Raw genomic sequence first — 24,677 nt, 5'->3', positions numbered from 1 at the left:
AGTGAATCAGTGAACCTGAATAGAAAAATAGAAATTACCTGAACAGCAGAGAAAAAATAGATTGAAGAAATGAACAGAGGCTCAGAACAAGTGGAACCATAACAAGAGATAAAACATTTGGATCATTGTGGTCCCAGCGAGATAGGTAGGAAAGGATGAAGCTGAAAAGGTATTTGAAGGAATAATGGCTAAATATTCCCCAAATTTGGCAAGAGATGAAAGACATTAAAGAAGGTAAGTGAATGCTTATCTGTCTCCCAAAGATATCCACGGCCAGGACACTTTAAACTCGTGAATACTAAAGCCAAAAAAAAAAAAATCCTGAAGAAACCAGAGAAATAATTCATTATGTAGAGGGGAACACCAATTTAAATGACATCAGATCTAAAAACATGGGGTCAGAAGGAAGTGGCACAACATTTTTCGAGTAATAGATCCACGAAAATATTCTTTAAAAAGGAAGGGAAAATCAAGACATTCTCAGATGAAGAAATCTAGTAGAATTTGTTGCCAGAAAAGCTACCCTAAAAGAATAGCAAAAGGAATCTCTCTAGGAAGGAAGTGTTAAGAGGAGACTTGGAGGACTAGAAGAACAACATTTAGAGCAAAAATATGGGTAAATGCAATAGATTTTTTTCTACTTATCTAAATTTTGTCAAATGTGGTTCTTATGCATGCAGGGGAAATATTTAAGGCATTTTATTAATTGAAGAGACTACAGGGAGCATTTGAACTGGTAAAATGTAGGCTGTAATAAGTTATGAATATATAATGTAACATCTAAAAAGCCATACAAAGAGATATACTCAACAACGGTGTAGATAAGTTAAAATAGAATTCTAAAAAATGTTCAAGTAATCCATAGGAAGGCAGCAACAACAAAACACAAATGTGAACAAAAAAGTCACCTTAAATCATAAAAGTAATTACATTAAATACATATAGTCTAAATATACCCAATTAAAAGATGGAAACTGGCAGAGTGGATTGAAAAAACATCACCTAGCTTTATGCTGTCTATATGAAATTCCCTCTCAGTATAATGATATAGCTAGATGGAAAGGTCATAAGGTACACAGATCCGAAATGAAGTAACTGTCCCTGTTTGTAGATAATATGTTCTTCTATTTAGGAAATCTCATAAAATCTACAGTACAAAAACCAGAACTAATAAATAACTTCAGCAAGGTCAGAATACAAGACATATTAGTTATATTTCTGTATATTAGTAATCAACAATTAAATAGAAAGTGGAATTGTTAGATATAAATCTAATGAAATAAGTATGAGTTCATATTCTGAAAATACAAAATTCTAATGAAATCAAAGATTTTAACCAGTAGAAAGACATGATCATGGATTGGAAGCCTCAGTATAGTAAAGATGTCAATTCTGTCCAAATCAATATACAGATTTAATGTAATGCCCATCAAAATCCCAGAAAAAGCAATTTGAAACAGAATGAAGTAGAGTCATTCTTCTTGATTCCAGAAAATGATTATGGTATTATGGCAAGAGATATAGACACATAACATCAATAATACAGAATAGAGAATCCAGAAATAGCCTACACAAGCACAGCCAAATTATTTTTGACAGGTGTAAATGCAGTTTGACGAGGACAGTTTTTTCAGCAAATGCTGCTGGAGCATTTGGGTATCTTTTAGGGGAAGAAAATAAGCCTAGTTCTAAACTTCGTGCCTTAAACAAAAATTAACTCCAAATGGATCATAGAGTTAAGTATAAAATATAAAACTAAGCAGAAGGTAACAGGAAAAAATATTCAGGACCTTGGGCTTGCTGAAGAATTCTTAGAAATGATGACAAAAGCATGAATCATAAAAATGATTAATTTTGACTTCATAATATTTGTCTTTTGCTCTATGAAAGACCCTGTTAATAGAATGAAAAAAAAAAAGCTACAAACCATATTCTGCCAAAGGAATCGTACCTAGAACACATGAAAAACTCATCAAAACTGAATAGTAAAAAGCAAATGATATAATTAGAATATGAGCAAAAGACATGAAGTATTTTACAGAAGGATATATGGTTGACAAACACATAAAAAATGTTTAGCCATTCTAAACATCAGGGAATGCAAATTAAGATCACCAGATAATGCACACCTATAAAAATAGCTAAAATTAAAAATAGTGACAATACCAAATGCTGACAAAGATGAGGAGAAACTGAATCATTCATACATTCCTGGTGATACAGCCACTCTAGAAAAATATTTTAGTTCTTACAAAGGTAAATGTACATTTACCATAAAAGAACTTACGTCCACTCAAGAACCTGTATACAATTGTTCATAGCAGCTTTATTTGTTATAGCCAAAAACTAGAAGCAACTAAAGTTTCCCTTAATTAGTAAATGATTAAACAGATGGATAATCCATACCATGGAATGAATATTACTTGGCAATAAGAAGGAATGAACTATTTATTGATCCAAGTTGTTAACTTGGTTAGATCTAAAGAGCATTGGGCTGAGGGATAAAGTCAATAGCCAAAGATCATATATTATGATCTTTATCACATGGTTTAACTTATATAATGTTCTCAAAATGACACAATTAGATTAGTGGTTGCTAAGAGTTAAGGATGGTCTATAGCTAGGCTGACCATGCTCTTTCCCCCAATGGGAGCCCAGTGTACAGTGGCTGCAAACAGCAGCATTCTCAGTAGTGTATGTAGCCAGTTGCTTCTATGGGTTGCCCTAAGGGACTTTGGAGACAGCCCTTTCCAGTGAACATTCATGTCTGATCTCATGCTGTTCCCAATCTATATGGGTGCTTTTGGGAAGCTCCAGGGCCCAGTGGCCAGAGTCCATATTGGCTAAGTCATTGTGTCCATCCACGCCAAGTTACAGAACAAAGAGCATGTGAATGAGTCCCCACACAAGGCCAAGTTCAAGTTACCTGTCCACCAGAAGATCTATGTCTTCAAGAAGTGGAGCTTTACTAAGTTTAATGTAGATGAATATGAAGATATGGTGGCTGAAAAACAGCTCGTCCCAAATGACTGGGATCAAATATATCCATTATCATGGCGCCCTGGACAAATAGTGGGCCCTCTCTCAGTGCTCTTGAGAACATTAGCACTGTCCCCTCTTTACTTACACCCACCAGTAAATCCAATTTCCTGCCCCCTAAAAAAGTTATAGATGAGAGGGAGAAGGTATGACTATAAAGGGGTAACAGGAGGGCAATCTTTGTGGTGATGGAATAGTTCTGTTTTATTGAGGTGGTAGTTATAATATACATGTGATAAAATGGTATAGAACAGTACACACACATTATACCTAAGTTAAATCCCTGGGTTTGATACTGTACTATAATTAAAATGTAACTACTACTGTGGGAAACTGAGTTAAGGGTACATGAGACCTCTCTATTTGCAACTTCCTGTGACTCAAGTTATTTCAAAATAAAAGTTTTTAAAAAATTCATTAGAAAAGCTACTTTTTGGGTACATATTATCTGCCAGAAATTTTACTTGAACTTTAATATCTCTTTATATACAACCCTGCAAATTGTAGATATTCTCTCCATTTAACAGATGAGACTCAAGAGGCTTCCATTTATTTTTTCTGAAGTCAAGATGTACCTCTTAGGATCAAGAAAATATGGTAAATTGCCTGAGGTTAAATTACCGGTAAAGGACTGCAGCAGGATTTAAACCTGCCTGCCTTAGTCCAAAGCCCACATCCCTTCTACTACTCTAAAGTGCCTCTTCTAAAGTATTTGTGTCTTGGAAATGTGTGAAAGTAGAACTTGATGTCAGAGGTGAGGGGAGCCTTCATGTATTTATTTATAATTTATTTACTTTTTTATCTAATGATAATCTGTTATGTACTAGATATATAATGATACAAAAATGAGAGTTATGCTGAATACAAAATTAGAAACATCCCTTTAAGTTGCTTGTAATTTAGTGGAGGCGACAGAGAAGTGAAAAATGATTATAGTAAACCTTATAAAATACTAAGATAAAACTAAGAGGTTTTATGGAAGCACAGAGAGGAAGAGCCTTTAATCTCTCCTAGTACAGTGGAAGATTAGCAGACATTTACAGTGTATTCTCATTGCTCAGAAATGTGGCACTGTAGAAGTTATAAACAAAGACAAAGTAACATATGGGATAGATAGATTGAAGTTTATGTTTGTTTACCCCACATCCTATAGTTTAAAAAAAAACACTAGTAATGAAAATAGCTTAGATGATAAGAATAGGGGAAAATAAACTTGGTGAAAGCATGGGATGAGAATAGCAAACAGTCATTCTACAGACCTCTGTAGTAGTTGCTACAAATGGTCTGTAGATTGGCTTTAAAATTCCTAGAGGCAAAGGGAAAAAGGAAATTTTGCTTAAATAATTCACAGTCCATAGCGTAGGAACAAACTGGCTATCCAAAAGAACTACATTTCTGAAATATCCCAGAGAACTAAGTGTTCCCTGAGAATTCTTATAAAAAAGGGTTCAGTGACATAGTATATAAGATTTTCAATAATTTCCCTAATACAGGTTTTAAAATTAGTTTAGTGAGATTGTTTTCTGCAGAGTATGTCTGAAGCTTAAGCAGGTACTGAGTATGGTGGGTAGTTAGGCTGGATAGGTCAGTAGGGCTGGGATCACAAATGGCATTCTTTTATCTCATTTTCAGTGTGTTGAAGCACCACAGTTTACAGGAGTTCCCTCACATTTTTGTTTTCAAAGACTTTTGATCTGTATATGGGAGGCCAAAGGAGAAGAGAGTAGGAGATACTGCTAAAAATTCAGGCCAGTGTGAAAAAGGACTCAGCTAAGAAAATACGTGTATTTGCAACCCCCCTGTCCTCCCACACTCTAAAAAAAAATCTTATTCATTCATTCATTCATTCATTCATTCATTCATTTATTTTTAGACAGGGGAGGGAGAGCGAAAGGGAGAGAAACATTCAAGTGTGGTTGCCTCTCATGCGCCCTCTACTGGGGACCTGGCCCACAACCCAGGCATGTGCCCTTGACTGGGAATCAAACCAGTGACCCTTTGGTTTGCAGCCAGCGTTCAATCCACTGAGCCACACCAGCCAGGGCTCTTTAAAAAAATTCTTCAGACTTTTTCTGGTTTCCTGGATTTCATCATTAAAAATGGCAAAGGGAGAGGTGGATCAAAATAATAGTTTTTATGTTGCTTCTGGGCATGTATTGAGTGTGATAAATGTTATCGTAGTATAGTTAAATATAGTTTATAATCTTTAGGATTTTATTATATAGTGACAAGTTATAGATAAAATTTATGTTTCTAAAGAAAACTTTGTTGATTTTGATGAATTGGGAAGTACTATATAGTTATTTGAAAAGGCCAAGGTCAGGGCAAGAATAATGTTAGAAGCAAGTATAAAATTAGATGAGGGATTTAGCAATTTAAGATGCTCTTTAAAGAACAAGATTTTTGTCTTTGTACATCTTCAAGAAGGCACTAAAACAGTACCTTGAATATAGTAGGTGCTCAATAAATGTTAAATACACAATGAGAGACAAATACTATGGAAAAGGATCTTTGTGCCACTATATTTCATAGATATTTCTTTTATGGCATTTGATATATTATACTTATATTTTCTCAAGTAAGCAATAAATTCTCAGAGTGCAGGTATCTAACCTAGTTTTGTATCTTTGGAATTTAACATAGTTCCTGGCATATAATCATCATTCAATGGGTCTAATATTTTTCCCTTTAAAGTCATTTGGATATCTTTGTGATAGAAAGGCCCTTTTCTTCATCCCTTGGTAGTTTGGTAGTGGGCTGGGAAGGAAAGCTGTGGTCCTCCACCTTAGTCAGCAAATACTTGATTGATTTGGTATTTAGCTTAGTCAATAAGTTATTGATATGTTCAAAAGGACTTTTCTAAGGTATTAATGTGTTTTGATAACAATAAATAGAAATTTAATTATAAAGAATGCCTAACTGATGATACTAATTATTAAAATTCAATAATTTTAAGACTGGTTTCTTTTTTGCAGTTATAAATATTTGACAGTTTTTCTAATAGTTTGGCTAAAAATCAATAGTAATTAATTTCTTTTTTATTAAAGTGTAAATTGTCTTAAAAGATATAGCTATAAACCTTTAAATTTTCATTTGGTATATTTTTCAGATAGGGAAAATATTCACATGGCACAAAATTCATAAAGCAAAAAATATGTCATTGAGTCTCCTTGCCAGGGAGGCAAACCTGCATTTCTGATACCTCACTTAGTTGTACTCCTCAAATGGAAGCTAAGGAAATATTTTAATTTGATTATTTTCTTTCCAATTATAACAGATTGAAGATCTCAAACAGACCAATCATTGCTTGGAAGAATATGTTAGGAAACTCTTGGATAGTAAGGAGGTGGTAAGCAGTCAGATAGACGATTTAACCAGCCACAATGAGCATCTTTGTAAAGAATTGATTAAAATTGACCAATTAACGGAGCAACTAGAAAAAGAGAAAAACTTTGTGGTGGATACTGCCGACAAGGAACTTGAAGAAGCAAAGGTATTAGATTTACTGCTGATAAAATTATTTTAAAAATTTATGTATAATTAATGTATGACATTGTATTAGTTTCAGGCATACAACATAATGATTTGATATATATATCAAATCTATATATATATATATATGCAAATCTGTAGATATATGCATATCTATATATGCATAGATATAGATATCTGTACCTCTCTCTCTATATATATTTTGCGATGACCACAATAATTTTAATTAACATCTGACTACTGATCAACATTTTAGTTCTACTTTAAAAATCATGTAATTATTAAATGTCATGGAAAAAGTGACATCTTCATTTATATCATTTGAAACTTTTTTAGATTTGACATATTTAAGTGCCTATTCTATAGATAAAATTATATATTACTTTATATTTTATTCTTTAAAAATCTTTTTACAAAGAAAAAAATTTTATTTGACACCTGCTAGGACTGTTCTTGTCTTATACTTATTCTTATGCCTATTTGGGTTAATTGTGTTTTTTTAATTAACTTATCCAACTAATATTTGTAAAGGTTTTATTTATTTTTTAGAGAGAGGGAAAGGAAGGGAGAAAGAGGGAGAGACACATCAATGTGTATGTGTGAGTGAGAAACATAAATGATTTGTCTCTCACATGCACCCAGATGGGGACCTGGCCTGCAACCCAGGCATGTGCCCTGACCAGGAATCAAACCTTCAGACTTTCAATTCACAGGCCAGTCCTCAATCCACTGAACCACGTCAGCCAGGGTGCCAAGAAAAACTTTTAAGTAAGGCATAGTAATGGTAAAAACTTCAAACAATAAGAATATTCTGTATACAGAACATTTCTCTTCCTAATCCTTCTCAGTAATAATTGATTATGCTATTACAAATTTGAATAGGCTTTATTTTTTAGAGCAGTTTAAATTCATAGCAAAACTAAGCAGAAGGTACAGAGATTTCCCATATACTCGCTGCCCCCACATGTACATAGCCTCCCCTATCATCAACATCCTCCACCAGAGTACATTTGTTATGATTGTTGGACCTATGCTGAAACATCATTATTACCCAGGGTCCATAGTTTACATTAAGGTTCACTCTTGATGTCCATTCTTTGGGTTTGGACAAATGTAAGATGACATTTATTCACCATTATACTATCAAACAGAGTAGTTTCACTAGCTTGAAAATCCTCTGTACTTTGCCTTGTTTTGATTTTGAGACGAGTTCTTCTTGTCTCAAGAACTACAAGAATATTTTCTATAATTTTTAAATTCTTTTTAAAATCATTTTAAAAATTAATGTTTGAATCCAGTTGTCTCCATTTTCCCAGCACTCTGCAGTTTTCTTTTAATAATTTCAAATATTTTTTTAAAGTTTTAATTCTCTGGAATTTCTTTTTGTTCTAGTTTGAGGTAGGGTCAACTAGTCCTTTCTTTAGTTACTTATTTGAAGTGCCATTTTAGCAGCCACTGAATTCACATATGTGTGTGGATAAAAATTCTGGACTCTTTGGTTTCATTGATTCATTTGCTGTTTTCTGTGCCACTATCACATTATTTTAATTACTGTAGCTCTTTGACATTTTGATAACATTTTATTTCTTAAGTTTTAGTACTCTGCTATGAATTTTTTAAAAAACATACTCTTTTAAAGTATTTTTTATTTTATTTTTATTTTTAGAGAAGGGGGAGGGAGAGAGAAAGAGATGGAGAGAAACATCAGTGTGTGGTTGCCTCTCCTGCACCTCCTGCTGGGGACCTGGCCTGCAACCCAGGCATGTGCCCTGACTGGGAATCAAACTGGTGACCCTTTGACTCACTGGCCACCACTGCATCCACTGAACTACACCAGCCAGAGCTGAAATTTAGAAATTGAAAATTTCAACAGTATTTTAAAATTATGACAGTTACATTTCTCATTGCTGCCTGGTGGTTTATATGCAAGACACAGAGTGGATTTGAAAGCTGAAAACAGGCCTATTGAATTCTTAGTATATATGCTGCCGAAGTGAGCAAAAGCCTATTGAATTTTTAAATATGATGTGAATATACTTAGTTGACTTGATTTTACTAGCACCAAATTAGTAAACTGTGTCTGTGATAAGCTAATTTCCCAAAGCTAATTGTTGCTGCATGTTATTTCTTAAACATCCTTTTAATGTACTCTTGGTAGAGTATGATAAAGTACTTAATTAAATGATTAGGCTGAGACCATGAGTATTATTAAAGGCATTATTTATTATAGTAATTTGAAATATCAGAGCCCAGTTAATGAACTCTAGGGTGGTGTTTGTTTATATGCAGTAACCTCACTTATTTAGAAAGGATAAGTCTAAATTAGTGAAAAGTCTGAATAATGGAATATTTAAATATGTGAAGCTTATTACTTTAATATAAGGTCATAATCTTTAACAAGGCTGCCTTGAGGAGGTTCTTAGGAGAATTACTTCAGAGAGTAGATAAAAATGATGTGTTTTTAACTTGTGAATTACTTACCTTGTTGTGGATACTACTAAAGTATTTGCAGGTCATTTAGAAGGCAACTGTACTTGAACAACAATAAAATAATTTTTAAAAAGCAGCTTGAATATTTTAAACATTTTTCAATAAACTCTTTTGTTTGTATTGTTTAAGAATAGTTATTCTTTATTCACATTTTAATGGTAAATGGTAATGGAGTTTAGACTCAATTATACAAATTATCAAATTAAGAATACTGATTAATGTTTTATTATATCTACTACTCTGTTTCTTTCTTCTAATTAAAAATTAACTGCACTCTTTCTAGACTTAGGGCAGTCTAGTTGGCCAGTTCCCCATGAAGAGAGTGCCCAGTTTAGCATTTATCAGCTTTAAAGGGTTTTTAGGGTCAGCATTCTAGAAAACGAGAGAGAGAACTCTGTCAGGGTGAATCTTCTGCTAGCAAAAGGGAGAGTTTCAGGAGCGGAAATGATCTGATATAAAAATGCTAGGGTTTGCCTAAAAGAAAATGTTGAATTCACATACAGAAATTCTACTTGGCTCAAAAAAGAGTGTTTCTAGGAAATAGATTCCATATATAAGGTGGAACGTTTGGAAAGCTACTCAAGGGAAAAAAAAGTGGGTAGCAGTGTTAGAGTACAGCTAGAATTACTGTTCAGGGAAAAGACTGAAAGTTAAAAAAAGAGAGGACAAAATGGAAATTGATCCTTTGGGTTGGTAGAATGCTCTGACCTGAAGTCACCAACCTCAGTAAGTGAATGATACAGGTAAAGGGGGAATGAAAAGGATGACCAATGTTGGGAATATGAACATCAATGCATGTGGTCATCATCATCCTTGTGTCATTGGGTGTACAGTTTAGGTATCCAATTACAGGAGAGGCAGACTCCTTATCTGATTTGTGGGATGAGGTTTGAAACAGAGAATTTCTAATTTTAGAGCTGAGAAAGAATGTTTGAGTTCTTATACTCTTTGAGATTATGCTGTGGATATGTGGAGGTAGTGTCTGAGGCTAAAGCTGCTGTTAATTTATCTGGAATTTAGAAGGACAGTATTACATTTATTTACTCAGAAGAGATTACTTTTAGTCATTTAAATTTTTTATATTTTTCCCAGAACAAAGTATCTTTATTTGCTGAATTTCTATCATTAAGACATTGTTGAACATAGTGAAAATAAGAAGTGCGCTTTTTAAAAAAATTATTTATTTATTTACTTAATGACCTTATTTTTTTAAATTTTATTTTAATCATTGTTCAAGTTCAGTTTTCTGTCCTTTATCCCATCCCAACCCACCCACCCATCCCTCCCCACCTCCCTCCCATTTCCACCGCCCCTAGTTTTTGTCCATGTGTTCTTTATACTTGTTCCTGTATACCTTTCCCCTTTTTCCCTGAAATTCCCTCCCCTCTTCCCTCTGGTTCTGAAATAGAGAACACGAAATGCTTTTATTGAATGTTTCTAGACAAAAAGCATTTCTTTATGAGATATCAGCCTACTGCTGATGCATACTGCTTTGGAAGTTACTCTCGGAAGAAATAACAGTTTGGCGCATATTGGCATTAGAGCGTACCTGCATTTAAATTTAATTTGATTTTGTCCAATTTTCCCCATTGTACATTTTTTTCTTGCACTGTTTTCTTATCTTCAAGTTGAATTTATTGAGGTGACGTTGGTTCACAAAACCATACAGGTTTCAAGTGTACAACTCAATAAAACATCATCTGCACACTGCATCGTGTGCCCTCCACCCCAAGCAGTCTTTTTCCATCCCCATTTTTCTCCCCTTTGCCCATCTCCGTCTAACCCCCACCCCCTTTTCCCTCTGATTATCACTGCACTGTTCTCTGAATTTCTGTTATGTATTAATATAATATAATATAAATATAATATAATATAAATATAATATTATATATATTTTGGGGGGGTTATCCCTTCACCTTCTTTCATCCCCTTCATCTCTAACAGATATCAGTCTGTTCCATGTATCTATGTCTCTGTTTCTATCGTGTTCATCAATTTTTGTTCATTAGATTCCATATATAGGTGACATCATATGATATTTGTTTTTCTCTGACTGGCTTATTTCACTTAGCATAATAATCTCCAAGTCCATCTATGCTGTCACAGAAGGTAAGATTTCCCTCTTTTTTTTTTCAGCTGCTAGTATTGGGTAAATATCCCACAGCTTTTTTATCCAATCATCTACTGATGGGCATTAGGCTGTTTCTAGATTTTGGCTATTATAAATAACACTGCAATGAACATAAGGGTGCATATATTCTTTTGAATTAGTGTTTTGGGATTCTTGGGCTATGTTCCAAATATATATTCCAGTGGGATCACTGGATCAAAAGGCAGCTCCATTTTTAATTTTTTGATGTATCTCCATATTTGCACAGTGGCTGCACCAGTCTGCATTTCCACCAACAGTGCAGCGAAGGTTTGCTTTTCTCCACAACCTCAACCAACACTTGTTGTTTCTTGATTTATTGATGATAGCCATTCTGTTAGGTGTGAGGTGATATCTCCTTATGGTTTTAACTTGTGTCTCTCTGATGACTAGTCACAGTAAACATTCATTCATATGTCTATTAACCATCTGTATATCCTCCTTGGAGAAGTGTCTATTCAGGTTTCTTGACCGTTTTTTAATGGGATTGTTTGTCTTCCTGGTGTTGAGTTGTGTAAGTTTTGTATATATTTTGGAAATTAAAGCTTTATCAGATGTATCATTGGCAAATATTTTCTCCCATATGGTTGGTTCCCTCTTCATTTTGATGATGGTTTCTTTAGCTGTGCAGAAGCTTTTTTTAAGAATATATTTTATTGATTATGCTATTACAGTTGTCCCATTTCCCCCTTCACTCCCCTCAACCCTGCACACCCTCTCCCACCCACATTCTCCCACTTTAGTTCATGTCCATGTGTCATAAGTTCTTCAGCTTCTACATTTCCCATACTATTCTTGCCCTCCCCCTATTTTCTTTTTACCATCTATGCTACTTATTCTCTGTACCTTTTCCCCCTCTCTCCTCCTCCCACTCCCCTGTTGATAACCCTCCATGTGATCTCCATTTCTGTGGTTCTGTTCCTGTTCTAGTTGTTTGCTTAGTTTCTTTTGGTTTTAGGTATGGTTGTTAATAATTTTGAGCTTGCTGTCATTTTACTATACATGTTTTTTTATCTTCTTTTTCTTAGATAAGTCCTTTTAACATTTCATAAAATAAGGGCTTGGTGATGATGAACTCCTTCAAGTTGACCTTATCTGAGAAGTACTTTATCTGCCCTTCCATTCTAAATGAAAGCTTTGCTGGATAGAACAATCTTGGATGGAGGTCCTTGCCTTTCATGACTTGGAATACTTCTTTCCAGCCCCTTCTTGCCTGTAAAGTCTTTTTTGAGAAATCAGCTAACAGTCTGATGGGAACTCCTTTGTAGGTTACTGTCTCCTTATCTCTTGCTGCTTCTAGGATTTTCTGCTTCATTTTTACCTTGGCTAATGTAATTATGATGTGCCTTGGTGTGTTCCTCTTTGGGTCCAACTACTTTGGGACTCTCTGAGCTTCCTGGACTTCCTGGAAATCTATTTCCTTTGCCAGATTGGGGAAGTTCTCCTTTATTATTTGTTCAAATAACTTTTCCAATTGTTGCTCTTCCTCTTCCCGTCTGGTACCCCAATAATTCAGATGTTGGAACATTTAAAGATGTCTTGGAGGTTCCTAAGCCTCTCCTCATTTTTTTGAATTCTTGTTTCTTCATTCTTTTCTGTTTGTTTTTTTTCTTTCTTCCTTCTGGTCCACTCCATTGATTTGAGTCCCAGTTTTCTTCCCATCACTATTGGTTCCCTGTGCATTTTCCTTCATCTCACTTAGTGTAGCCTTCATTTTTTCATCTAATTTGCAACCAAATTCAACCAATTCTGTGAGCATCCTGATCACCAGTGCTTTGAACTGTGCATCTGATAGGTTGGCTATCTCTTGATCGCTTAGCTGTATTTGCTGTGGAGCTTTGATCTGTTCTTCCATTTGGGCCATTTTTTTTGGGGGGGGGGTCTGGTTGCGCCTGTTACGTATGAGGGGTGGAGCCTTAGGTGTTCACCAGGGCAGGGCAACCCAGGTGCTGCGTTGTGATGCTGTATGTGGGGTCAGGGTCTGAGAGGGAACAATGGCACTTGCTCTACTCTCTGTGGGATTTCAGTCCCTTCTGCTGCTTCCCCCAAGCAAACGGGGCCTTTCTGGTGCTGATTCCTGTGTGGGTGTGCTTGTGCACTTTCTAGGACCCTGTGTGTCTCTCCAGTGAACTCTCCTGTGAGGCTGGGAGTCTCTCCTGGCACCTCAACCCCCACAGGTGTTTTCATTTGGTGTTTTGAGTCTTTATTTCCCTGTGCTGGGACCCCCTGTTCCAGGACCCCCATTTGGTTGCTAGGCCTGTCTTGCTCTCCAGTTTCACTGAGTTTATCTGCCTGCGTGCATGAATGTGGGACCACCAGGTCAGTCAGCTGCCTTGCATGTTGTGCCCCACTTCACAATTGCTGCTTGGCTGGGTCTGCCTGCTGCTGTCTTGCTCGCCTGGGGTTTGTCAGCTGCTGCCTTGTGCGCCTGGTGCCACTGTGTTTTTTTTCCCCTTGTCCCCTCTCTGCCTGGCTACCCTACTCTTCCCCTCCTACCTGTCTGGATGAATGTTTCTTTAACTCCTTGGTTGTCAGACTTCCATACAATTTGATTTTCTGGCAGTTCTGGTTGGTTTTTGTTTTTAAATTGTTTGTTACCCTTCTTTTTGCTTGTGCGAGGAAGCAAAGTGTATCTACCTACACCTCCATCTTGGCTGGAAGCTCTCTCCCGTATTTTTTACATGGTTGACTCCCTCCCTCCTTTAAGTTTGTGCTCAAAGGGCTCCTTTCAATGAGGACTTCCCCAATCACCCTATTTAAAATTCTAAACTGTCCTTCATAAACATCCCCAGTCTTCTTACTTCTGCTCTTTTTTTCTGTTGTGCTATATGATTTATTTGTTGGGTTTCTTTTTTTATCGTCTACCCAGCTGGAATATAAGGTCCCCAAAGCCAGGGGTCTTGGTGTATTTTGTTCACTTTTTTGATATGCCAAGTGCCTAGAACAGATGTGAATGCTCATTATATATTTTCTGGATGACACAACCACTATCTGACGTATTTTACCCAGTATTTTTTGTTTTTCTCTTTTCAACTAGATTGTCAGCTCCATGAGGGTAAAGTTTTTTTCTGTTCTATTCACTGCTATACCTAGCATATAACAATTGCTTGTCATTGTTAGGCACATAGTAGGTCCTTTTAAACAATTGTCAAATAAATGAACACGCTGAGTTAGCATGCTTTCTTTTGTGATGGTTATAATTTTGTTTTTCCGAGTGGTATTAGCATTATGTTTTTAAATATTTTTTTATTATTCTTTTAGAGAGGGAAAGGGAGGGAGAGAGAGGGAGAGAAGCATCAGTGTGTGGTTGCCTCTTGCACGCCCCCTACTGGGGACCTGGCCTGCAACCCGGGCTTGTGCCCTGACTGGGAATCAGAGCGGTGACTCTTTGGTTTGCAGGTCGGCACTCAATCCACTGAGCCACACCAGCCATGGCACATTATGTTTTTTATAGGTGAAGTAATACATATCTATTATTAAAAATTTCATTCTATATAAAATGACATCTACTGTTACCATACCTTGCTCTAACTAGATATAATTCATCTTCCTCAGTGTATATATTTGTTTTCATCCATCTGCATCTAAGATATATATATCTGTAAATTTATTTTTTACAAGAATGCATCATACTAAATAAAATTATACTAATTTAGCATGGACATCTTAACACATAATTCAATGTATATCCATTTTAAGTGTTTACATAATAGTATAAATTAAAACATTGAAAACTGTCCACTCAAATAACTATACATAAGCTTATTCAAACTGCACATAAGTTTTGTGTCATACCATAACACCCCTTAATATTTCACAAAAATATGACTGCCTGAGAAATCTTAGAAAAGTACTTTGGTCAAAAGAACAAATGAGGTGCAATAATTCCATAATATATTTAAAATATAGTACATTTAAAACTATACTTCAAATTAGTACATTTGGGTTTAGAATAATGAAGGAGAGGTTTATGAATTGAGAAATAAATTTATGAAACTAATTTGCCTACTTTTAGCCAAGAGCTTTACAGCTTTGCATAAAAACAGTCACTGTCCTCTAGGAACATACAATTTAGTTATATTCTAAATATATAACTATTGGTAGCTATATCATAAGTCTTGGTGTGTTTGACATTATAAATCTGATACAAAATGTTTTTAGTGGCTGGATTGAACTAAACTATTAAAATAATTCAGAGGAAAAGACAATTACTTTTGACTATGATGATTTAGGAAAACTTTAAAAATCCTAGTCATTCTTTTATTTCTTCCCTATTATCATCTTCAGGATTATAATTAGTATTAACATTTTTTTTCCAGTGTGTGGGGAGTAATTTGGTAAAAAATAATCAATATAATGAAAACATTAGATAATTTAAAGCAGGGGTGTCCAAACTTTTGGCATCTCTGTGCTACACTGGAAGAAGAAGAGTTGTCATGGGCCACACAATAAATACAATGCAACACATAATCGCAAAAAAATCTCATAATATTTTAAATAAATTTTGTTTTGCATTGGACTGCATTCACAGCCATCCTGGACTGCATGTGGCCTGAGGGCCACAGGTTGGACACCCTTGATTTAAAGGAACTGTTATATTTCATCCTAGGTTCTTTTATTATTAAAGGTAGGCAAACATAAAGAGGTAGAGTATCTTTTCTTTTGTAAAATATTCACTGTCTGCATATTTTTATTTTTAAGTGGCTTACTTTTGATGCTCTCTTTCCAGTTAAATCAGTTTAAACATTTAAAATCCAAATTAAATTTTCCTGGCTTGATTTTTAGATTGAACTCATTTGCCAGCAAAATAATATAATAGTATTGGAAGATACAATAAAAAGACTTAGATCTGTAAGTATATGTTTCTTAACTATATGTTAAGGAATAATTTTTATTCTGTTAGTATATTAAAACTGCAAAAATTGTACATATGTTTTGACTCTCATGAACATTGTGAACAATAAAAAATGTTTGTGTTCTAAAATCAGCCCTCTCTGTTTTGCGCACAAGGGTACTCCCATATGTAAGAGCAATGGTATTCTTGCTCCATCTCATCATTTCCTTTCTCTTCTAGAGATGGAAGAACTTTTAGTTAGTTTTATTAATGCCCTTAGTTGTTCATTGATTTAAATGAATAACTGTGAGTAATTTAATTCTCAAAATATAAGATATACTTATCTACACATTAACTTTTATTCTTAGTAACAAATTTCTGTATGTCAATTTTTGTTGTTTAATTCTAAGTAATATGGTTTCTTTATCTAACAATGTAAAATGAAAACTGCTCTAGCTAGACATTTTAATGTTATTATTTGAAATATTTGAAACATTTTCTCTGTAAGTATGTTATTTCTTCTCAGTATAACATTGGTAAAATAAATGTTTTAGAAAATGTTTCTAGATTAATGTGAATGGGAATGCACTTGAAAGTTCATATGGTGAATATCCAGCATTCATTTAATTTATTCATTCCTTGAGGAATTACTGAACAAAACTTAGATGCTATACAAGTTACTCTAAGTAAACTAAATTTATTTCGATTTGTCACTAGATCTGTAGACATTTCTGGCTTCTGAAATTTCTTTATCATTCTTTCCTCAAAATTATTGAGTAAATTTAGGGATAATTTTAGTTAAATAAAAATAGAACATTCAGAAATGCTAGAAAATAAATATATCTAACTGCTTTTTAAAAGTATGATTTTTAAAAGTTATTTTTAAAACATGACATTTATTATATTTAAGGATCCTGTTTGTGTTCAACTTCATGTAGAAAATGATGCTGTAGTTTAGCTTGAAATAATGGCCTAATTTTTTCCTCCCTGGCAAGATAATTTTAGATACTGAAAAAGCACAAAATAAATCTCCTTCCAGACTTGATTCCTTTGTCAAGACTTTAGAAGCAGACAGAGATTACTACAAGAGTGAAGCTCATAATTTGAGAAAGATGATCAGAAGTAGATCTAAAAGTCCCAGACGCCCATCTCCATCTTCCCGGGTAGGTTTTGGAAAGTTATAAATTATTAGAGTTTGTTGCTCAAATACTGACTTTTATTCTTTGATTTACCTGGAAATCATTCAAGCTTATTGGTATGAATTGGTATATTAAAGAGATTGGGAGACAGAGGTCTCTCTGATAGACACTGGATCATTGAAATTGGTTCTTTATCCCCAGCATTAGTTGTGGTTGGGGGTTAGTTAGAAATCTATGGAGCAATTTGGGATGAAGCTTTTTAAAAGAGAGGTGCTTTTGGCCTGGGCTAGGTATCTCAGTTGGTTAGAGCATCATCCCAGTGTGTCAAGGTTGCAGGTTTGATCTCTGGTCAGGGCACATACAAGAATCAACCAATGAATGCATTAATAAATGAAACAACAAATTCTCATTCATTTCCTCTTTCTCTCTCTCTCTCTCCCACCCCATTTCCTCTAACTACAATCAATAAATTTAAAAAATTTATGAGAGGTGATTTTTAAACTTTTTTTCATCATTTTCTTTATGTAGTCTTAAAGTGCTGCCATCAGTAGCACTTTTCTATTCATACTACATGTCAAAGAATTTCAAATTTCTTATATAATAATTTTAGGTTACGAACTGTGATGTAGAGCTTTTGAAGACAACAAGAGATCGTGAAGAACTTAAATGCATGCTGGAAAAATATGAGCGTCATTTGGCAGAAATTCAGGGTAATGTCAAGGTTCTTACATCTGAGAGAGACAAGACCTTTCTTCTTTATGAACAGGTAAACTTGTTTATAAGAAAACAAAATATGTAAGTAATAACAGTTAATTTTAGAGATATGTTATTCTTTAGGTATGCTTAAATCTGCCAATCAAATTAATTTTAATACCATTTGGGAATACCTTTGTTCTTAAGTTATTTTTAATGAAGTATAATATATTAATACAGTGTATGTATATACACACATATGTTGTCCCCATTCCCATAAAAGGGCATATACATGCATAGAAATAGTATGATTTTTAAAATAAGAAATGGGGAAAATGTTAAATGGAAGGGTATGGTGAGTTCAAGGTAAACATTTGAGTTTGGAGATTAAAAAATACTAACATATCATTTTGATATACTATCAATCACTAGGAAACTGCCATATAATTTGTTTAATTTCAGAGAGTAAAATCAATTTGTAGTTTATCTCTATTTTTAGCTTAAAATTAAAGCTCTTATTACCCAAGTAGTTTCTTTATTCAAAAAATATTAAACCCCATACATTACCAACATAATTTATTTTTAAAATATCAAATTTTATTAAGAATTACAGCAACTTTGTGCAGCGTTATGGGCCTGCTACTCTAAGAGAAAAAAATGATAAGATGCAGACACTGTTTGTTTATTTATTTTTTAAGTTTTAGAATTCACCTTAGTGGATTTTATTTTAGTTTGAAGTCAAGCTTAATCATCTGTTTTTTAATAACTAAAGTGACTTTGTATAACATAATTATATGGACTATTTGCTTTATTTTATATATGAGAAGGCAGGTCTGATAAGGCTAACCAATTTGCCCAAGTTCAGTAGGTTTCAGAGTCTTGAGTTTCTGACACCTTTTGTGCCTCCTCTTTGTTACTTAATTAAGCTTATTGAAGATGAATTGGCCCTTGTGGAAATGGATCAGTCTGGGCATATATCTTAATATATAAGACAAATGCCCAGTGTATGTTATATCATAGCATGGAATTCTTTTGTTTAAATCAGAATACTGTTTTCTTCACACTGTAACCTCAGTGTTGTTAATTTCTTCTTCTTCTTATAATGTGATTTTATTTTACTTAGAATTTTAAACATTACATTAGCTATTTAATCGATAATACGTGCTACTCTCTTCTACAATTAGCTTTCTTATTTTTAGTTGGGTAGTTTAAATAGCAATTACCACTTCTAAGTGTATGGGGTGATTAGTTTGCTTTGATTAGAGTCCCCTGGTGTCTCTGTCTGTGCTATGAAACCTGGGTCAATGTACATGTACATGATTTAGGACCACAACTGCTAAGGGGTAGGAAAGTCCTGTGTGCATTAGTGTAAGGTATGAGATTATTTTACTGAAACCTCTGCCTTGTAAATTCTGTACTTGCATATAGTATGTTATGAATTGGTGATTTTCAAATTTTTGATACACTCCTTTTCTTCAGACAATTTTATATTGAGATTTGAAGTATAGAATAGTTCATGAGAGCTGCTGTGATTCACCTCACTGCCTCATCAAGCTGTGGAGTACCATGGAACACAGTTTAAAAACATTTGCAAACATCCTTTTCTGTTTGCCATCTAGTTGGGGAGATAAAGTATAATGTCTTGTATTCATTTTTTTTGGTTACTTTACAATAAGTAGTCTAGAATATATTGTATAAATAAAATAAATGGGTATTTTTATTTATGGTGATCTAGAAAATCTTGGCTAAACAGTGTAGAGTTTGAGTCCTGATGGATGAGTGAATGGGGTATGTTGTGACCATTCAGGGCCTAATAGGTTCATGGTATTTGGGCAGACGGAAGAATATTCATGGAGCCGTTGGAATATCAGACATGTCTTTATTCATGGGTGGGCTAGCCACACACTCTGCAAGCTGTGTGTCTCTCTGCATGTCTCTGCATGGCACACGTTGTGGCCCTTACTCCTTAACATGGCATCCAGCATGGAGCCCCTAGCCCCTCTTAAGCACTAGAACAAACAAAGCCTGCAAAAAGCCAGCAAATTATGTAACATAGCCTAATTCTATGCATGTGAGCCCACTTCATGTTATGGGAAGAGTTTATTGGATCCAGTCTCAAGGCTGTGAGAACACTACTTTCCAGGCCCCTTCAAGGCTATGGGAACACTCCTTCCCTTAGTCACCCAGGAGCCTGGGTGAGGAAGCCAGACTGCCTCCACTTACTCTACTTGGGGTTTCTATTATCTTTAAAGTGATAAGAAGGAACAGTCCAGAGTAAAGGAGTGATGTGAGGCAAATGGTAAAGGCAGGAAAGTCAGCAGATAAGTGGATCAGTTAAAGACTAGAATCAGAGGTTCTGGCCAAGGTGGAGGAGGAAGTACAAACACTTTGCTTCCTTGCACAACCAAAAGAAGGATAACAACCAATGTGGAAACAATAAACAACCAGAACTGCGAGAAAATCAAACTGCATTGAACTCTCTCAACCAAGGAGTTAAAGAAGCATTCATCCAGACAGGTAAGAGGGGTGAAGATGGGCAGCCAGGGCAGAGAGGACACATGGCAAGGCAGTGAACCGTGTGGATGAGGCATGGGTTGGTGACTAGGAATCTAAAGACTCCAAACCTCTAGTGGTAAAATCCTGTGGAGATTGTGAAGGTGGAAGAAACTCCCAGTCTCACAGGACAGTTTATTGGAGAGACCCACAGGGTTCTAGAACATACACAAACCCACCCACCTGGGAATCAGTACCTGAAAGGGCACAATCCACTTGTGGGAAGTGAGGGAACTGACAGAAAAGTGGGTCTAGAGCTGAATGAGAGAGCAAGGAACATTGTTCTCTCTCTAGCCCCTCCCACACAGTGCCACAATGCAGCAAAGAGGGTTGCCCCATTCTGGCGAATACCCAAGGTTCTGCCCCTTACAACACAACAGGTGCACCAAGCCAAAGAAAGAGGGCCTAAATGAAAGAATAGATCAAAAATCCTAAAAAACAGCTAAGCAATGAGGAGATAGACAACCTAGCTGACTCACAGTTCAAAACACTGGTAATCAGGATGCTCACAGAATTAATTGATCTTGGTCACATAATGAAGGAAGAAATAAAGGCTATACAGAAATAAAAGAAATAAAAGAAAATATACAGGGAACCAATAGTGAAGGAAAGGAAACCAGGACTCAAATCAGTGATTTGAAACAAAAGGAAGAAATAAACATCCAACCAGAACAGAATGAAGAAATAAGAATTCAAAAAAATGAGGAGAAGCTTAGGAACTTTTGGGACAACGTGAAGCACTTCAACATCTGAATCATAGGGGTGCCAGAAGGAGATGAGGAAGAGCAAAAAATGGAAAACTTATTTGAACGAATAATGAAGGAGAACTTTCCCAATCTGGTGAAGGAAGTAGATCTCCAGAAAGTCCAGGAAGCCCAGAGAGTTCCAAAAATTGGACTGAAGGAGGAACACACTAAGGCATATCATAATTAAATCACCCAAGTATAAAGATAAGGAGAGAATCTTAAAAGCAGCAAAAGGAAAGGAAAGAGTTACCTACAAAGGAGTGCCCCTAAGACTATTAGCTGATTTCTCAAAAAAAACCCTTGCAGGCAAGAAGGGGTTGGAAAGAAGTATTCGAGTCATAAAAGTCAAGGACCTCCATCCAAGATTACTCTATCCAGCAAAGCTATCATTTAGAATGGGAGGGCAGATAAAGTGCTTTCTAGATAAGGTAAAGATAAAGGAGTTCATCATTACCAAGCCCATATTATATGAAATGTTACAGGGATTTATCTCAGGAAAAGAAGATCAAAACTATAAACAGTAAAATGACAACAAACTTACAACTATCAATATCTGAACCTAAAAAAACAAAAACAAAAAGTAAGCAAACAACTAGAATAGGAACAGAATCACAGAAATGGAGATTACATGGAGGGTTATCAATGGGCAGGCAGAGGCAGTTAGTGGTGGGGGGAAGGTATGGGGAATAAGAAGCATAATTATTAGGCACAAAATAGACAGGGGGAGTTTAAGAATAGTGTAGGAACTAGAGAAGCCAAAGAACTTATATGTATAACCCATGGACATGAACTAAGTGGAGCAGAGCGGAATGCTGGAGAGTGGGGGTGAGTAGGGCAGGGGGGGTTAAAAGGTAGAAAAAAAATGGGACAACTGTATACCAATACCTATGCGTAATCAATAAAATGTTGAAAAAGGCTAGTATCCAAGGTATGTGTCAGTGAAGGAAGGGCGAGCTAGGGCTTGAGAGGTAGAAGGGATTATAGCAGGAGTCTGCCAACTTTTTCTGTGAAGGCCCAGATAATAAATATCCCGGGCCCTTCAAGTTATGTGATTTCTGTCACAGCTATTCAACTCATTTTTTGTGATGTGAAAGCATTCATAGACAATATACTTAGTCATTTAGGTAAGTTTACTGTGTCACAATATAACTATTTATGGATGCTGAAATTTGAATTTCATATTATTGTACCTAATTTGAAATATTTTTGTCCTTTGTTTTTTCCCCAAAAGACTTTTTATATTTATTTATTTTTACATATTTTTATTGATTATGCTATTACAGCTTTCCCAATTTTCCCCCCTTTATCCCCCCCTCCACCCTTCCCCACAACCCTTCAGCATTCCCCCCACCTTAGTTCATGTCCATGGGTTGTACATGTAAGTTCTTTGAGTCCTCTGTTTCCTATACCATTTTTTATCTTTCTCCATCTATTTTATGCCTATTAATTATGCTTCTTCTTCCCTGAACCTTTTCCCCCCTATTCCTTCCTTCCCCCTCCCCACTGACCTCCTTCTGTGTGATGTTCATTTCTCTGATTCTGTTCCTGTTCTAGTTGTTTGCTTAGTTTTTGTTATTGTTGTTTTCTTTCCTTTTAGGTTCATTTGTTAACAGTTGTGCGTTTGTTGTCATTTTATTGTTCATATTTTTATCTTCTTTTTCTTAGATAAGTTCCGTTAACATTTCTTATAATAAGGGCTTGGTGATGATGAACTCCTTTAACTTTACCTTATCTAGAAAGCACTTTATCTGCCCTTCCATTCTAAATGATAGCTTTGCTGGATAGAGTAATTTTGGATGTAGGTCCTTGCTTTTCATGACTTCAAATACATTCCAGCCCCTTCTTGCCTGTAAGGTTTCTTTTGAGAAATCAGCTGATAGCCTTCTGGGAACTCCTTTGTAGTAATTGTCTCCTTTTCTCTTGCTGCTTATAGGATTTTCTCTTTGTCTTTAATCTTGGGTAACTTACTGATGATGTGCCTTGGTGTGTTGCTCTTTGGGTACAATTTCTTTGGGACTCTCTGGGCTTCTTGGACTTCCTGGAAGTCTATTTTTTTTTAATTTTATTTTAATCATTGTTGAAGTACAGTTTTCTGCCTTTTACTCCCAATCCAGCCCACCCACCCAAACCTCCCCATTGGAAGCCTATTTCCTTTGCCAGATTGGGGAACTTCTCCTTCATTATTTGTTCAAATAAGTTTTCAATTTCTTGCTGTTGTTCTTCTCCTTCTGGCACCCATATAATTCAGATATTGAAATGTTTCAGGTTATCCCAGAGGTTCCTCAGTCTCTCTTAATTTTTTTAGATTCTTGTTTCTTCATTCTGATTCAGATGGATGTTTATTTCTTCCCTTTGTTCCAAATCGTTGCTTTGAATCCTGGTTTCCTTCATGTCACTCTTGGTTCCCTGAATATTTTGCTTTATTTCGTTTTGGGTATCTTTCACCTGTTCTTTTATTTTTTGACCAAGCTCAGTCAGTTCTGTGAGCATTTTGATTACCAGGGCTTTAAATTCTCCTTCAGATAGGTTGGCAATCTCCTCATCGCTTAGTTCTGAGGTTTTGCTCTGTTCTTTCATTTGGGTCATATTTCTTTGTCTTGGCACACCTAAGTTGTAAGGGTTGGGGCCTTAGGTATTCACCAGGGCAGGGCAACCCTCTTCCTCTGCTGCCTATGGGGAAGGGGCCAGAAAGGGAATAATGCAGCTTTCACTTTCCAACAGACTTGTGTCAGACTGGAAGTATCTCTCACTGTGGCAACCCAGCGGTAGCCCACAGTCAGCTCTGAGTCTCAGTTTTCTCCTTAAGTCAGTCCCTTTCTCGCAGCTCTGCCCAGCTTGGCAGTCAGCCCCCTCCCTCAGCCACCTTCCCGTGTTTTTTCTGAGTTGGCCCATTCGGTCTGCCACCTTACTGGTCTGCTTGTCAGGTTGATTTTTTATTTAATTCCTTGGTTGCTGAAGTTCCATGCAGTTTGATTTTCTGGTGATTTTGGTTGTTTATTGATTTTAGATTGGTTGTTATCCTCTTTTCGGTTGTGTGAGGAAGTGAAGGGTTTCTGCCTACGCCTCCATCTTGGCAGGCCAGATTTTTTACCGAAATATTTTTCTTTTGATTTTTTTCAAGTGTTTAAAAGTTAAAAACATAAACTTATAGACATACCAAAAACAGGAGGCAGGCTGAATTTGGCTGAGAAGCCATATGCAGTTTACCAGCTTCTGGACTATATGGTAGAGGCTGTTCACTGGGCCTTACAAGGGGTTTATACTTTGCTTTATAAGCAAAGGACAGTCAATTTTTTTAAGCAGAAGAAATATGAACAAAGTTAGACTTTTACAGTTTTAACCTGATAACAATTTTGTACTATCTCACACATAATCTTCATATATTATCTTCTTATATAACAATTTCTCCCAGGTCTCCAAGAGACCTGGAGGAGGAAGAAACCATGGACTCTTTAAAAGGCTTTTAGAGTAGTCCATACATGAGGCTTTAAGGGACTAAGCTAGTGTTCTATTAAGAAAAAAACTTAACAACATTTGATTTG

The 24,677-nt window shown here is 35.6% G+C and overlaps 1 protein-coding gene and 1 non-coding gene across 7 annotated transcripts in view; both read left to right on the top strand.

The window, feature by feature from the left end:
* The window catches only part of TSGA10 (testis specific 10), a 154,123-nt gene that overhangs the window by 10,814 nt on the left and 118,632 nt on the right, over positions 1-24,677 (top strand). For 4 of the 6 annotated variants that reach the window (XM_045826963.1, XM_045826966.1, XM_045826961.1 and 1 more), the window contains exons 3-6: positions 6,317-6,532; positions 15,956-16,021; positions 17,000-17,167; positions 17,754-17,909. In XM_045826963.1, the coding sequence (XP_045682919.1) occupies positions 17,117-17,167; positions 17,754-17,909 (207 nt within the window). In that variant the 5' untranslated portion in view covers positions 6,317-6,532; positions 15,956-16,021; positions 17,000-17,116. Of the gene's footprint in view, positions 1-6,316; positions 6,533-15,955; positions 16,022-16,999; positions 17,168-17,753; positions 17,910-24,677 lie in introns of those variants that run through there. The other 2 variants (XM_045826964.1, XM_045826965.1) reach the window with 2 other exon arrangements.
* On the top strand, positions 2,615-2,746 carry LOC123812258. The gene has a single exon (XR_006784539.1). It is a non-coding gene; the product is annotated as a small nucleolar RNA SNORA70 (small nucleolar RNA).

The sequence above is a fragment of the Phyllostomus hastatus genome, unplaced genomic scaffold (genome assembly GCF_019186645.2).
Source record: "Phyllostomus hastatus isolate PE091 unplaced genomic scaffold, TTU_PhHast_1.1 phas_scaffold_78, whole genome shotgun sequence".
In the NCBI taxonomy this organism is placed as follows: domain Eukaryota; kingdom Metazoa; phylum Chordata; class Mammalia; order Chiroptera; family Phyllostomidae; genus Phyllostomus; species Phyllostomus hastatus.
The sequence above is the reverse complement of the archived record's forward strand: the minus strand, read 5'-3'. Positions and strand labels throughout refer to the sequence as shown.